The 17,295-nt window shown below is 37.3% G+C and overlaps 2 protein-coding genes across 2 annotated transcripts in view; both read left to right on the top strand.

Moving 5' to 3' along the window:
* The window catches only part of Katnbl1 (katanin regulatory subunit B1 like 1), a 42,477-nt gene extending 34,381 nt beyond the window's left edge, over positions 1-8,096 (top strand). Inside the window, exons 5-10 of the mRNA XM_005364230.2 lie at positions 2,177-2,295; positions 2,962-3,012; positions 3,101-3,190; positions 3,676-3,765; positions 4,837-4,930; positions 7,141-8,096. Of these exons, the coding sequence (XP_005364287.1) occupies positions 2,177-2,295; positions 2,962-3,012; positions 3,101-3,190; positions 3,676-3,765; positions 4,837-4,930; positions 7,141-7,173 (477 nt within the window). The 3' untranslated portion in view covers positions 7,174-8,096. The remainder of the gene's footprint in view (positions 1-2,176; positions 2,296-2,961; positions 3,013-3,100; positions 3,191-3,675; positions 3,766-4,836; positions 4,931-7,140) is intronic.
* Positions 207-1,881, top strand: LOC101981668 (cyclin-dependent kinase 2-associated protein 1-like). Its single transcript, XM_026787843.1, has 2 exons — positions 207-217; positions 809-1,881. Exons 1-2 carry the CDS (start codon positions 207-209, stop codon positions 1,218-1,220), a joined length of 423 nt encoding a protein of 140 aa, XP_026643644.1. The 3' UTR covers positions 1,221-1,881.
* Positions 8,097-17,295: the final 9,199 nt, after the last annotated feature.

Below are 17,295 nucleotides of genomic sequence, written 5' to 3'. Positions count from 1 at the left end.
TTGTGAGCCACCATGTGGTTGCTGGGAATTGAACTCAGGACCTTTGGAAGAGCAGGCAGTGCTCTTAACCTCTGAGCCATCTCTCCAGCCCCCATCCCTCTTGTATTACTCTCTTGCAGTCACTCATTGAAATCATCCCTAAGACAGTTGTACAGATTAACTCCCAGTAAAACCAAATGCCTGACAGGCTACTGTAAATACCCAAAATGACAAGTTGGCAAGGAAAAACTTAAAGGGGGAAAAGACATTTTAGGGGGAAAAGACATTTTGACTTAAAAAGTTGATCACTGAAGGCTGTTATCCAGTCACATTTTGCTGGGTTCTTAGAACGGCCTGGTGGGGACTTATTCAGCAAACCTGCCACTATCTCTTCTAGCTGTGAAATGAACTCTAAGGAAAGTAATTGTACAGATGCATATATTTACACACATCATGAAATTCACAGAAACAGTATTAATAAAAAGAAACAGAAATATTCTACATGGTGATATGTAAAGACTAAAACTATGCTATTATTTTTTTGATAGCTGAAGCCAATATGTATTTTAGCAATGAAAATGTTCATAGATTTTATATGTTCATGTATAGTCAAAAGGAAGAGCTTTTAAAAATATAATTTTTAGCTTTTTGATATACTTTTCATTGTCTAAAGCATGATTTAGAGGACACATTCTAGTTCAGTTGCTGTAATTGTTCCTGGAGAATGATGTCACACAGTTTTGCCAGTAGAGTATTCATTTTTTTGTCTTGAATAGTTTTGAGCTAAAGTTTTTATACCATATATTACTTTGCTTAAAAATTCATTTAGGGCGCGGGCACCCGCTGGGCGCTCGGACGGGCGCGGGGACGCCTGGCCCGGGCCTCGGCCTCGCTGCCGCGCTAGCGGCCTGGCCCGGCTCGTACAAGCCGAACTTGAGCGCGCACATGCCGGAAGTGTCCACGCACCCTCTATTAGTATAGCGACATCCTCCCAGTATCGCCAGCTGCTGAGTGACTATGGGCCACCATCACTAAGCTACACCCAAGGAACTGGAAATAGCCAGGAACCTCAAAGTAAATACGCAGAGCTGCTGGCCATCATTGAAGAGTTGGGGAAAGAGATCAGACCCACGTACGCAGGGAGCAAGAGCGCCATGGAGAGACTAAAACGAGGCATCATTCATGCCCGAAGCCTGGTTCGGGAGTGCTTGGCCAAAACGGAACGTAATGCCAGGTCCTAGCCCCTGGCCAGTTTGAAGGCCCATCTCGCCACCCCGTGGAGATGAGAGGCTTTGTTCAAAATGGCGGTGGTTTTCCTGCCATGGTCATTGAGCTCTGAACCCACATCCAGAAGACTGGGAAGACATTTTGCAGTTACTGACGGTGTGCATTCTAAGTAGTTAGAAACCATCCAGCTCTTTTTTTCTTCCCAAGCATTGATTTGAAAGATGTTTGTGAAGCCACTTCACAGCAAGCTATTGTTTGCCCCCAAATAGCAGTGTCTCCTTTAAAATCTCCCTTTGGATACACTTTCCATTCGCCTCACCCCAGTTGACTTCCTTTCCATGAGCTCACCTGCCTCTGAGGACTTGAGTGCAGACCACAGCACATCTGCTTAGTAAGCTGGCCTGCCTGTGGGCAGTGCAGACGCTGCTTCACAGAGCTGCTCTGCTTAAGCCTTTGCATGACCGAGTGCTTTGAAGTCAATCTTAAACATGCACAAGTTATAAATACAGAAGAAAGAGCAATCTACCCAACCTGCCACACGCCCTGCAAATGTCCATCCTGTGGATCTCAGTTCCGTGTTTACTGTGAGACGTCACAACATCTGGAAGAAAACGACTGCAACTGTTGCATCTTTGTATTTATTACTTGATGTAATAAAGCTTATTTTCATTAACAGTTAAAAAAATTTCATTTAGATGGTACATTTGCAACTTTTGTAACAGGACATAACTCAGGTTTGTACTTCCTTTCTCATGCTGCTCATTTGATAATAACCCGTTTATATGCTTACCTTTTTCTGTATCCACATGCATAAAATTAAGTCTTAGGTTTATGGGTCAGCTAGAAATAACTTACTCAGATTTTTGAAAATTGGAGCAGTAAAAGGAGTTGCCCTTATGTAATTTAAGGCTGTGCCGTGTTTCATTATGATCTAACACATCAGATGATTGCCTGATTGATTGCCTTTCAGGTGTCTCAGGACCACGAGACAATGGCCCAGGTTCTGTTCAGCAGGAATTTGAGATTGAATGTAGCTTTGACTTTCTGGAGAAAGAGAAGTATAAGTGAGCTTGTAGCTTATTTAGTGAGGTGAGTGTGATTTTTTTTTTTTTGGTCTTTATTTAACATGAATAATTTTAATAAGATATGAAAAGTGACTCTTTTAAAAAGTTTTTATTTGTTAAAAATTTAAACCATTGTATTTAGCATCCAGAGAGTCAGTATAGTTTAAATTACATTCATCACCAATTTAAATTTAATGAGAATACAGAAAACTCTTATCAGATTGAAAAAAGCTGCTACTTTTTCTTTTCTTAGCTATAAAACTAAGTGTAGGAAACTTACCATTTGAAAAGAAAAACCAAAGCCTTTCAGAATTTTAAGCATCACTTCCTCGTTTTATTTAAGTCTCTCAAATACTCCCATCCTGATACTTAACTGATGCCTCATTGAGTACTTTCTTTAAAAGATATAATTGATCCTTTTCCACCTCTTCCTGTTTTCTTCTCCTCTGTAGTATTTACCATTAGCGTCCTGCTCTATGTATTTTACTTGTTTTTCCCTTTGTTCCATTGCCACCTCCTACTCAGGCATTGAAAAGCAGCCCTGTCTCCATTTTCCTCTTTATATATATCCTCAGTCCTTGACTCATGATGAATACTGAAGTTATCATATTGTTAAATGTTGAATGCCTCCCAAGAAGGATGGAGATTGTAACATGAATGTAAGCAGTGGGATCTTGTCTTGTACTTGCAGGATAGAAGACCTCGGAGTTGTGGTAGATTGCCTTCCTGTTCTAACCAATAGGTAAAAACAGTATTTTTTCAGAAAAAAAGTAAGCTTTAAAGAAAAACATTGTAATTGGCTTATATTTTATAACTTAGAATTTCCTTAGTTTACAGGAAGAAAAGCAATATATCTCACTTGGCTGCTGTGTAGACTTACTGCCTCTAGTAAAGTCTTTACTTCAAAGCAAATTTGAAGAGTAAGTACTAATCTAAATCTCCCTTTTGCTCTTTCAACATTCTGATTCTGTGTTTCGTGAATACATAGAAGGAGACTGGGCTGCATGGGATATATGATAACCTGGTTGGTTATATACAGAGGGGGACAGAACAACTTGTAGGAGTTGGTTCTCTTTCACTGTGTGAATTGCAGAGATTAACTGGGCTGTTAGGTTTTGTGTCAGTTGCCTTCACCCACTGAGTCCTCGGTCTCCAGCCCTGTTCTTATTTCCAAGGAGTTTATAGTCCGATTAGGAAAGAAATGTAAATAATAAAGGATAGTTACAAAAGCATCTAAGAACATCTGTGTAAGTTCTATGGTTTTATGAAGATCATAAAAGTATTGAAATATGTTTTTCTTAAGAGAGAAGTATGTGTATATGTAGGAGCTTTTAGGTGGGAGAGTGTCGTCTTTTCTAAAGGCTTGTTATATGAGAACAAATTCTGTCAAAATATTTCATTTCAGATATGTAATAGTTGGCTTAAACTGGCTTCAGGCAGTAATAAAAAGGTGGTGGTCAGAACTCTCATCTAAATCAGAAATTACAAGTGATGGGTACGTATAGCTTTAAAGATAATTCATGCTGAAATTTCTATAAAAAAGTATCTTAATTAAGCAAAGTAGTGAGTTTATCCCATGATCATCATTGTGTGGTTTTATTCTCTTCAATTTCAGAAAAATATTAAACTGAGGTATTTTTATTTATGAAAAACCACACAGAGCCTTTTAACTCATCTGCCAGAACCTTGTCTTTTATCTTTTTGTTTGTTTTATTTCGTGGCTTTTCATTGTGTAGCAAAGACTTACCTTCAAACTCAGTCTTTAGCCACCTTCCTCAGTGCAGAGCATAAGACACAATACCTACCTCAGCCATTCCCTCAAGAAGGAAAGCAACCCAGCAGTGTTTTAACCTTTACATGCCCTGTACCAATAAGGGAGAAGGAAGGCGCTGCCCCTGGTGCAGTAGGAAATAGAAGTATCTTGCCTGATCTCTGAAAACTGTTAGAATCATGATTTGAGTATTGCCTTAGCTTGAAAATATGAGGATTCTGGGCTGGAGAGATGGCTCAGTGGTTAAGAGCATTGCCTGCTCTTCCAAAGGTTCTGAGTTCAATTCCCAGCAACCACATGGTGGCTTACAACCATCTGTAATGAGGTCTGATGCCCTCTTCTGGCCTGCAGGCATACACACAGACAGACTATTGTATACATAATAAATAAATATTTAAAAGAAAATATGAGGATTCTACATGGATGAGCTGGTTTCAAGCTAGGCATGGTGGAACAATTAAAATTAAAAATAAGAGGAGGAGGGACAAAGAAACAAAAAGACAGTCTTGAAAACACACACTTTCTCTTCCCTAACCACCTCTTAAATTCCATAATCTTTGTAAACTCACAGAATTTTCTGTGTCATACCCAAGAAGGTTGTTCCATGCTACAAATACCTGCTTATTTATTGTCTTATCTACTTTTGTAACTAAATATGCTTGAATTTCTGTGCCTGGCATGTACAACTTCAAGAAGTTGCTTGAATTAGTGTATTTTTTTAATGATGTAAATTAAAATCAAGTTCATATTCTTACTATTTGCTTTCCCGTTTTTCTTTCTTTTTTTTACTCTTAGAAATATTAAAATTTTAAAGCAACAATTGAATGGATTATGGGAACAGGAAAGCCATCTTACTTTGGTTCCAGGATATACTGGTAATATAGCTAAGGTAATCTATATTTATAATTTAAAAGCTAGACATGAATCTAATAGTAATATGTATTGATATGCTTATCTCTTACAGGAAAAAGATACATTGCTAGTTTGGATTTTAATACTTAAACTCCTAGAGGACATTGATAGTATAATTGCAGAAAGAATTAGTGGTAAAAAAATATTTCCACCTACTGCTGGGCATTTGCTGTTATGAGTAGGTGTTTACCAGGAAATAAGAGCATTGTATGAATTAAGGAAATCTTTATATCATTGACTCATGAAACATTCCTATATGAAAAGGAACAAATGACACCAAGGATTAAATGTGTCACTCTATGTGATTATTCTCAGCAGATTCCCCCCTATTCCATTTGCTCCTTCTCTGCCTCACCTTTCTATCTGTTTCTCTTGATACTATGTTTGACTATGAAACCATGGCTGGCCTGAAACTCACAGAAGTCTTCCTGCTCTGCCTCCCAAGTGTTGGGATTAAAAATGTATATTACCATGGCTGGCAAGAATGCTTTTTGTTTGTTTGTTTGTTTGGAGACAGGGTTTCACTGTATAGTCACGGCTATCCTGGAACTCATTCTGTAGCCCAGACTGGCCACAAACTCAGAGATCTACCTGTCTCTGCCTCCCAAGTTCCGGGATTAAAGGCTTGTGCCACCATGCCTTAGATTTCTTTAATTCACTGTTTTTTCCTCTTGATTATTGACTCTTTAATGTTTTGTGTATAGTCATGCTTTATTCAAATTCATCTTTTCTAATATCCTCAGAATCTTTAATGATGCAACTCTTATAAACAGAACTTTATTTCCCTGAAGTTGTTTGTTTTGTGTTTTTAAGGTATACAAAATGCATTACTCTGAAGACCGTAGTAGAGCTGAAAACATGTTTCCTTAGAACTTCACTTTTTTATGTTAATGGTTACTAAGGCAAGGTCTGTGTAGTTGGGGCTCTCCTTAAGTCACTATGAGGCCCACACTGATGTTGAAATTACCATCTTCTTGCTGCAGCCCTCTGTGTGCTGGGATCAGAGGAATATGCTACGAAGCCTGACTATCTTCAGTTCTCTTTTTATTTCAAAAAAAATAAAAAAAGCAAAAAAAACCCCTTTCTTATAAACATGCCCTTAAGATACTATAGTAATACTGAAAATTGTTAAGTAATTAATTTCAATGTGAGATCGATAATCAAGTCTTCATTACAATATCAGTCCCTAATATGTCATTTTAAAAGTAAATATTTTCTTTGACAGTTTCATATATGTGTATAGTACATTCTGGTACTAATCGGATCCTCCCACCACCTCCAATCACCCTGCCTCTCCTAACTCCTCATTTCACTTGTATATATATATTTTTTTTTGCCTTGGTTTTGTTTTTATGTTATGAGCTATCCACTGGGGTATGACAGTGGCCTCCTTTCTCACGGCAGTCCTTGATTGCTCCACTGTGTCATTTTTTTTTTTTCAGGTTTGTTTCAGGTTAAAAATGTGAACAGATGATTGTAGGGGGGGAGTGGATCTGGAGAGGTGGCTGGCTCAGTGGGTAGGAGTACATTTTGTTTTTACAGAGGACATAGGTTCTCTTTTTAGTACACACATTGCAGCTCAAAGCTTTCTGTAACTTTAGTTCCAAGGGATTCAGTGACCTTTTCTGCTTCTTTTGGCACTATGTGTACATGTGGTGCACATACATACAAGCATGCAAACACTCATACACATAAAATAAAAATAAGCTGGGTGGTGGCGGCACATGCCCAGGCTAACCTGATCTACAGAGTGAGTTCCAGGACAGCCAGGGCTACACAGAGACACCTTGTCTAGAAAACCAAAACAATAAATAAAAAAATAAAATGAAATAAAAATAAATCATTTAAAAATTAGAGAAATGATATTGTCAAACTAGTATACTTCAAGCTTTGATTTATATAGCAGTTACAGAATTGCTGCAAATGTTGACTGCAAAGCAGGATTGTTTGAGCACAGGAATCAAAACATTCACTTAGTATTTACTCAGCATTATTGAACATGCACTATATGCCAGGCCCTGCAATAAACAAATGCAGATAAAATTTTTGAATAAGATTTCTTCCTTCTTTTTAAAGGTTACAAAGGAACCTAGGGCAAATTAAGAAACAAAAACAGAAAAGAAAGAGGGTTATGTGTGTTATATTTGCTTTATTAACTAATGGAATGTTTTTGTTTTATCCTTTAAGGATGTAGATGCTTATTTATTACAGTTGCATTGAGAGATTTCATCTTCTAAGGAGTGTTTGGCTGTTCAAACAGCGCTGGATTATATGATTTCCAAAAGTAGGTCTCTTCTGAGAACTGTGAACTGTGGAAGAAATAAAAACATTTTTTTTTTCTTTTAAAAAGCCACATAATAAAGCCACTAATGAAATCCTAACAATGTACTTCACATTGAAGTGGAACTATCCGGAAGGAGCAACTTCAACTTCAATGAGGTGAAAGTGCACTATGAAGACTGTTCGCCCTGCTGCACACAGAACCATTATGGCCGTTTGGTAGGGGTGTTCAAGAACTTCTGGGTCTTAACTCATTCCTGCATAAGAATATCATTTATAGTATTCAAAACAAGTCAGGACTTTTACCAGGAACTACAAAGACCAATCGTTAGTGTTTGTTGTGTTTTATGAAGAAACACTTAAATGTGTGCAGCTATTTCTTCTGTTGAAAAGACTTCAAAAGTTTAAAACATTATAATAAGTAATATTAAAATTTTTTGTCCACACTGATACCGTGTACAAATGCCTTAATTATTGATAAGCCAATGAATTATAATACCAATATCTCTTTTTAAAAAATTAAAAACAACCATGCTTCTGGCATGATAAAATCATGGAATTAAATCAGGGGTTTACATTTATATGTAGAATGTTGTTGTTGAAGTATATTCTACACCATTTTTTAAACGTGAGAAAATTTTAGCTTCTCTGAATTTTTTTTTGCCAGAATCTTCATGATATGTTTGTATGAATGTGTTATTCGTATACAAAGAAAAAGGTGAATATGTATTTGTATGAATGTTTAACTGGAAATGTTCTTGGAGTTGGCTAATTTATATTCACTTTTATTGTATATAATTTCTAATATTTTTCATTTCTGTAACATTTAAACTTCATTTGAGTAAATTTACTAAATATTTCTATTTTTTGCTTTTTCAATTCTAATTTTATATGAAATCTAATTCTTTTTCACTACATGTGTTCTGAAAAGTTCTATACATGTTTCAGAATCGTTTACAATTAATGCTGATATTGTACTTTAGGTTCCAACATATTGCATCACTACCTCCTCTAATGGTTAGTATGAAATCCCAGCAAACTATATGCAAGTGGTTTTTGTTTTTGTTTTAACCATTTTTAGCATTAGTGTACTCAATTCTGGAATACCTTAACAGTTCTGAATTGTCCGTCTTAGAATTGCTTTTGAATATTACTCCTGATCCATCCATCATCTTTCTTTAATAAGGCTTGCAAACTTCCAGAAGAGATAATCAAATTTCTCCTCATATTCCAATGTACATCTTTAACATTTTAACACTTAAACAGTGACTACTAAGAGGCCTCTTCAGCATCTTTTCTTGTTGTGAAAATATTTAAAGTGTTACTTTTCACTGAATTCTGGTTTTGTATAGCTATCATTCCAGATAGCTATGTACTCCACAGGATGGACATTGCTTGTAGTAATTGATTATTATGTCCTCACTCCAGATGACTGCAGTTTTGTGACTAAGAGGTGAGGTATGTAAGAAGTCCTTTTTCAGGATGTGAGAATTTCTTAATCTGCATCATCTCTGAAACCTTAAGACAAGAAATACAGCCTGTCTTTCTTCTTAGTGCTTTTCTTTCCATGGTCTTATCGACCATTTGGGCAGGTTAACATGGTATAGTGTGATGCTCATGAGACTAAGGATTTAAGTCTGATCCTTTTAAGTTCATTAACTTTTCACAAGCATGAAATAATTCCATGGCTTCAGATTGCACTTTCCCTTAGCATCCATCTAATAAATTTAATGTGTGATCTCAAAGGATGTGGTGTGCATAGTTTGCTTTCATAGCTTCTTCTCAGAGAGAAAGAACGATTGATTTGTATGTTAGTATAGATTTCCAGTTTTGAGAAGAACATATTTAAAATAAGATCTCACATACTTTGTAAATTTTAGTTGCACAGTATTAAATAATATGGACCAAATTATTGACTAAACAGTGTCTTTTTTTTTAAAAAATCAAAGCTCAAGTAAATGAAGTATCAATAAAAATTTAGTAAGAAACAGTGCTATTGTTTTAACAGAATGCTTATCCCTAAATGTTTGCTGACATTGAGTAAAATGGGATGCTCTGTTTTGTATGCTCTGAACGATGAAAGAAGCAGCCTTACAGGCTCAGTAGTTAAGAGCACTGGCTGCTCTTCCAGAAGTCCTCAGTTCAGTTGCCAGCAACCACGTGATGGCTCACAACCATCTATAATTAGATCTGGTTCCCTCTTCTGGCACGCAGGCATACATGCTGGCATACACTGTATACATAATAAGTTAATTTTAAAAAGAAGCAGCAGCAGCCTATCTCACAGATGTTATTCCATAGCACACACTTCAGTTCTGTTCTTGACCTTTGCACCTTAGCTATTAAGTTGTGATCTTGGACAACAGGTGTGTGAAATAAGTATTTTTTTCGACATTTTTATTACTGCTAAAATCTTTTCATACTTTATATGTAGATAGAATTATCTACACCAAAGAGCCAAAGAACATAGTAGGGTCACTTGCTGTGCTGTCCTAGTTCAGGTAGGACAGTTACTATATTCAGTTGCCTTTTTGTGACTGTACTGCTAAATAGAATACCAAACAGGAACTACCTGAGTTCTCCACCCTTTTGAGCTTTTCTGCCTTAAGTTTTCTGTACTACGGCAGTTTTCCAGGGTTAGGGGCAGCTAGGTTATTGAGGTGTGATAGAGGATCATTATCAAATAATTTGTACCCAATACAGATACAGTAAATAGATTTTTGTAATATGTGGTCATGGTCAGAGTAAGACTTAAAATTAGGAAGCAGTTATTAGCAAATAGCTTTTGCAAATTTTTTGGTAGCAATTTAAAGATGATTGGCATCAGTTTTATATATAAATCCTAAAATGTGGGAATTTGATGTAAGTATCTAAGGCATTATAGTCCTAGAACTAAACTCGAAGGTCTGCTAAGAAATTAAATGCTAATGACTCTAAACATGTTTGATCCATGCCATGTCAGAGCCTTCAGTGTGCTTATCTGGCTCCATTGCTATATTTTTAGCCATTAAATTGATAGATCTCTGAAATTAATATGATTAACATTAGCCATAATTAATTGGAAGGATCCTTGGCTCTTAAATACTAATAATAGAAATCATATTTAAGTGTTTGGTTACTTAGTGAAGGAGTTTGAAAAAGCAGTATTTAAACTAATATTTCATCAGGTGCTCATAGTTATCGTCCTGCTTAATAAGGTGGTTATGTCAGTTGGCCTTTGTCCACTGAAGAAGTAAAGAGTAAGAACCATATATCTTGACTCGTGCAGAGTGAACTTATAACGTGGCTTCTAGCACAGATATTTTCTGGATTCTTTCAGATGGAGAATGTTCTGTATTGATAGGTTTTTGCTGATATATGTGTTCTGTCAGATGGAGAGTGTCATGTATTGACAGGTTGTTGCTGATATATGTGTTAATTTTTCTAGGCATAGAATTGTAAAAAAAATATTTTCAATATTCTTCTCTTCCCCTTTTATTTTGTGGCAGGAGCATACATGTTTCTTTTTGTTTGTTTTTGTTTTTTAAGACAGGGTTTCTCTATGTTGCTTTGGAGTCTGTCCTTGAACTAGCTCTTATAGACCAGGCTGGCCTTGAACTCATAGAGATCCATCTGCCTCTGCCTCCCGAGAGCTGGGATTAAAGGTGTGCGCCACCACCACCCAAAGCAATACAGATTATAATGTATCTGTATTGAGTCACTAGCAACACTATAGCAATAGACATAAATGTTGCATATTGTGTATCTAGTATGCTGGGTATATTTTCCAATACTATATTTGACATAGTTTAAAAGTCAGTATAATGAAATACTGTCTTCATAATTTTCTCTGGGTCAAGCCATTAAGCTAGCAATATCTTCTAAAAGCCAAACTTTATTAAAAAGTAAGTACAACTTCATACAGATCATTAGGTCACCATGTTCTCCCTTGAAGATAGTAGTTAGTCACAGACAAAATAATACAGTTGCTCTTTACCTGTAGTTCCAGTAAAAGCAACACCACAACCACTATTTTTTTCTAAATCTGTCATAAACTATTGTTTTGATATTACAAAATTTTTTGTTTTGTGAACAGTTTTCAGATGAGAATTTCTAATATGCCTGCCTCTGCCTTCTGGGTGTTGGGACTGAAGGCTTGTGCCAGCACCGCTCACCTCTAATCTTATAAGGTATTATATTTTCATTGAAGAGTGGTGTAAATTTTTTTATTTATACCAAAGCTCTAGGTTAATGTCCAGATAAGAAAGAAACGTGAGAGCCAAGTGATGGTGTTGCACACCTTTAATCCCAGCACTCTGGAGGCAGTGGCAGGAGAATCTCTGTGAGTTTGAGGCCAGCCTAGTCTACAGAGCAAGTTCCATGACAAGCTGACAGACACCAAAGCTACACAGAGAAACCCTATCTTGAAAAACCAAAAGAAAAAAAAAAAGAAAGAAAATTGAGACCCAGAATATGCTGAACCACCAGAGCTGTGTGCTTCCAGACTTACTCTAGACATTGGTGTTCAAGTTCCTGGCTCACACCCTTAAGATCCTTCATTACCATTTTCTTGAAAAATGCCATTTGTTCCTGTCGTTTTCTTTGGCATCTGCATTAATTATTCTCATTTTGGGGGAGGGGTAGAAGAGAAACTGTATTTTGGTTGACTAAATGGACAAGCATATGAACTAAAGGAGAGAAAGCCCTTGGTACAATTTGGGGGTATGCTGTGCTTCTTCGGAAAATGTTTTGTTCTCCTGTACTCTGCCCCAAAATCACTCAGTTAATCACTTCCTTGGCCTTCATGGTTCTGTGGGAAGCCTCTATAGCCTCTGGGTAGTACAGACCTCTACCAGTCAGTCTCATTAGCTCTGTTTCCTTACCCCAACTTATCTGTGTTCTTTGGTTGGCTGTGTTCCTGACTAGGTCCCTAGTTCTTACCACAAAACCCAGGAAGCAATTGGAATTTTTATTTCTTACAGAATTAAGCAAAATTTTAGGGTCTTTGGACCTAAATTGTATACAGAAGTAATTTACTATTCCAAAGTTATTTCTGATTGCATAGCAGATAAAATGAATAGTTCTGGGATAAAAATAATCTTATTTTCTCCTTTTGTTTTAGGATATTGGGTTATGAATATTTGTGCTGCAACAAAATAAAATCACCTGAAGTGTGTGATTGTTAAAGGTTGTGATGCTTGTCTTTTCTGCTGTATGCTATCTGTATCCCATACAAATCCATACAAATGAGCCACTTATAAAATAAAATGGGTGTTTTAATAGAATGTGTGGAATATGTAAATTCTCATAATCCAAGAGTGTCCCCTGGGTTTTCCACTTTTATCTAGAAATGATTGAGAATCATTAGAGTGGTTTTAAATTCATTTTTAAAGTCACAAAATAGTTTCCCCAAATTAAACATGGATTAATCTATCCCATGGCAAACCACTTGGTCCTGTTCTTACAGATTTTCCTCTGTGTGTACATGTGTGCATTCAAGTATGTATGTGTACATTCATGTACTTTTCTCTCTTTCGTGTGTGTGTGTGTGTGTGTGTGTGTGTGTGTGTGTGTGCTCACGCCCATGCTTGTAGTAGGAGGCTGCTTGTTTGTTCCCAACTGCCCAGACTCGAAATAACCACTCAGAATCTATATTACTTGAATCACTGCTTGGTCAATAGCTTAAGTGTATTTCTAGCTAGCTCTTATATCCTGAACTAACCCATCTCCATTAATCTGCATACAGCCACGTGGCTGTGGCTTACCAGGTAAGGTTCCATAGGGCGTCTGCAGGGCTACAGGACTTCCCACACCACATAAGTGCTGAGTGCATGTACTTGACTTTGATTTTTTGAGAAGGGTTTTTCTGTGGAACCCTGGCTATCCTAGAACTTAGAATGTTGATTAGACTGGCCTTGAACTTGGAAATTCACCTGCCTTTGCCTCAGGTGATAGGATTAAAGGCATGTACCGCTATCTCCATCCAGTTGAATGTATATTTTTAATCTAAGTTAATTTGTACTCTACATGCTGACTTGTGATATATGGTTTCCTAATTTCCTTATTGAAAAAGATTGAAGGTAACTGGAAAGTTCTTTTTCTTTGATTGCAGGAATTTGAGGTGAAAAGGGGGTTCCACTATGTATTGCAAGCCTGGATTTCACAGTGTGGTGTGCAAGCAGGAAATCAGTTCTTCTGCCTCTGTCTCCCAAGTCCTGACATTATAAGTATGCCCTGCCACCATGCTAGTGAGCATGGTGGTGGTTTGTCAGAACTATTTATGTTCTGAGCAGTTACTGTTAACTTCTTTGGAAGAGAGGGCTGGAGAGATGGCTCAGAGGTTAAGAGCACTGGCTGCTTTCCCAGAGATCCTGAGTTCAGTTTCCAGCAACCACATGGCAGCTCACAGCTCACAACCATCTATAATGAGTTCTGGTGCCCTTTTCTGGCCTGCAGGCAGAATACTGTATTCATAATAAATAAATCTTAAAAAAAAAAAAAAACTTCTTTGGAAGAGGTTAAAAATATAAATCCAAGGATTATAAGCCTGTTTCACTATGCCCAGCTAGAGAATTACCTTTAAAGCAGTGTTAGTATATGATTCTGCTCTTTTGACCATTGCTAATCAACTTTTTTAATGTCAGAAAGTTGTCTTACAATGAGAAACAATACAGGGCTAGTAAAACGGTTTAGCAGTTAAATGCACTTGGCTGCCAAGCCAAACAACCTGAGTTCCACCCCTGGGATTCACGTAGTGGAAGAAGAGAACCAACTCTCATATGTTGTCTTCTGATCCACGTCCATGCGCACACTAAGTAAATAAATGGGAACAAATGTGATTTCTCATGTCGTGTCACCACTTTTATTTTTAAGATAGCGTCTTGTTGTATAGTCCAGACTCCTCTTACTCTAGATACCCCTGCCGCAGCCTCCTGAGTACTGCAATCAGAGATGTGCGGTAGATTTCCTTAAGTCAGGAAACAGTTTTCTAGGTGGTACCCCAGTCTCTAAGTATGAAACAATGCTATAACTATTAGGTCAGCGTAGAATTAAGAGTTGACTTTGAAGATCCCAAAGATCAATTCCTGATATCATTACTCAAAGTATTTTCTACCAAGAGTTTAATAAAATACTTCTAACAACAGTTAACAAATTCCTGCCTAAATGTTGTTCTTTTGGGTGGTATTAGGAATCAAGTGCCTTTTGCATGCTAGGCAAATAATTCTACCTATGAACAGTAATATATCCCCCACCCCAGTCCACAGAGTCTGTATTCTTAGTTTAACAGTAATCATTATATCCTGTCTTGGGGGAATATTGGCTTTGGGCTAGAAATAGATAAAAGTTAATAATCAGAACTAGATAGTAAGTTAATAAGAACTAAGGTAACATATGTATGTTTAGTGTTGTGGGGGGTGTGTAGACAAGGCATGGTGGTTCATACCTGAAATCCCCATATTCAGGAAACTGAGGCAGGAGAATGAGAAGTTTAAGCCCAATATTCATAGCAAGTTCAGGCCACAAAGGAGGTCCTCTTGATAATAGCAGCAACAACAAAAATCTCAGTATTACCCTGTGCATACATAGTTACTACAACTGGCCGAAAGGGTTCTTGTCTTCTCATGGGAGCAAAGGAGTAGGATTTGTTTAATAGACAGATGTGCTGTTGACTTATCACTGTTGTCCCTAGCTTATTAACGGTCTATACTATTACATAGGTAGAATTTTTAAGCCTTTGTCAACTCTGAAATCACCTTTTATATTAGCTTGCTTTTTAAAAAGATGCATTTAAATGTTTATTCATAAAGTTACTGATCATCTTAGCCTAGTACAAATTCAAGGGTTTTTTTTTTTTTTTAGCACAATATTGGCACACATCTATCTGATGTCTTTGAGAGACTCAAGTTCAAGGCCAGCCTGGGTTGCAAAGACCCTGTTTCAGTAAACACCAGCTGAAAGATCCAATAGATTGATTTTATTATTTTTAGTAAAGTCTTAGTTTTTTTAAAATTCACTTTGTGTATGTGATATGTATGGGCATGAATGTCATGGCACATATATGGCAGTCAGAGAACAACTCTAGAGTTATTTCTCTCCTCCCACTTTCTCAGTCAGGTGGACCAGCTTGCACTCTCAGACAGCAAGTGCCTTTGCCCACTGAGCAGTCTCTCAGGGTTTCTGACTTAACACTTAAGCCCACAAATAGCAAAACACCAGCCAAAATTTAAATCTTTTATATTTAAAAAAAATGCTTTAATTTTTGGTTTCATCTTTTATGAAAAGCTTTTTTAAGATAAAATTTGCTCGTTAAAAGTAACTAACTGCATGTAAGCATAGCAATTGAAACATTTGTTAGTCTTAATAATATAAGAGAGACTGGGATAATGACTCATTAAATTGCTGTGCAAGCTTGAGGACCTAAATTCTGATCACCAACACCCATGTAAACGCTGTCTGTCTGTGGTGGTGCTTGCCTCCAGGTCTTAACAAAGGGGAGGTAGAGCTAGGAAGGTAATAGAACTCGATAACTCTTTGAAAATGTGGGTTGATATGTGAATTGCAGATTTCCTGTTTGATTGACATGCAATGTGGTACCTTTAAATGCTAATGCAGCTGCTGTCTAGTGTGATACGACAAACTAGTATATCTTTGAAATCAAATACTTTAATCAAAGGGTATTTATAAAATATACAGTTCCCATGAGCCTTTGCAGCAGCTGGCACTCCCATCTGTCATGTCATGTGTGGCTTAAGTTTCTAGTCGATACTTGCTATCTCTTAAAATATCTCCTGTACTATCTTCTGAGAAAAAAGCCACAGCTGACTGCATAGAAAGAGAAAACTTCCTTGGGTCATTGCAGTAATGTTTATTAGCAGTGGTCTGAGGGCTGTAGAATTAAGCTTATGAATGTCCATATGCAGCTGTTGCAAGAAGTGCTAGCGATAGCAATGAAATGCTTGGTTTACCTCACAGTAGGTTCAGTGCAAGAATATAGTCTCAAAATCTGAGTAGACTCTGGAATGTTTTTCCAGTTGAACTAGTAGAAACTTCTTTCTCATTAATTCGGATTCAGTTCTCTGAAGGCATACTTTAAGATTCCCCCATACTTTTATTAGAGAATTAAGATGGTTTTGAGCCCACATTCGAGATAAGTATTACAAGAGATGTTGGGGCAACTATCTTCAGCCTACAGGCCAATATTATCTGGCAGGCTTTTCCATGAAGCAGGAAATTTGAAGATCTGTTCTGCCTTGTACTGGCAAAGTTCATTAGTTGCTTTCTTCTGTGTCCTGCAGAATGTCTGGCAGTTTCCTCTGTGAATCAGAAGCCCTGAAGGACTCTTACCTTCTTTACGCAAGTTCACTATTCACTTTTCCTGCATGTCTAGTTCATAAAGCATACCATCAAGCAGTCTGAGTAAGCTAGCTAACTGGGCCATGCAGTGCACTGCACGGCCTGGAGATACCTGTGTATGGTGGTGGGAATCTGCCATGCTCTCCTGCCTATGCACACCTAGCAGACCTCATTTGGCTGCTTGCCCAGGTAGGGGTGCTGAGCTGCTGACATGCTCTCAGCTGCTTTCCTCTTGACCCCAAGTGGGCATACAAGTATCTGGACCTGAAGTGTGTGGCTGGTCATGTATGTAAACCCCACGTTTGTGTACCATTTTGTAAGGTGGAGGCTGTTTTTTTGTTTGTTTGTTTGTTTGTTTCCCCGGACGCCCAGACCTGAATAATCACACAGAAACTATATTAATTACAACACTGTTTGGCCTGTTAGATCAGGTTTCTTATTAACTAACATACATCTTAAATTAACCCATTTCTATTAATGTGTGTATGGTCACGAGGCAATGGCTTACTGGGTAAGATTCTATTCTGGCGTCTTTCTCCGTTGCAGCTACATTTTGTTTCTCTGACCCCATGTACTCTCAATATCTCTTTCAGCTTAGCTGTATTCTGCCCTGCTATAGGCCAAAGCAACTTCTTTATTAACCAGTGGTAGTAAAACATTCATAGCATACAGTGGGGAATCCCACATCACCTGCCCCCATCTCCTGTAATTTTTTTTTTTTTTTTTTTT

Source organism: Microtus ochrogaster (assembly GCF_000317375.1).
Source record: "Microtus ochrogaster isolate Prairie Vole_2 chromosome 14 unlocalized genomic scaffold, MicOch1.0 chr14_random_1, whole genome shotgun sequence".
Taxonomy (NCBI): domain Eukaryota; kingdom Metazoa; phylum Chordata; class Mammalia; order Rodentia; family Cricetidae; genus Microtus; species Microtus ochrogaster.
This window is presented reverse-complemented; position numbering and strand designations above follow the sequence as displayed.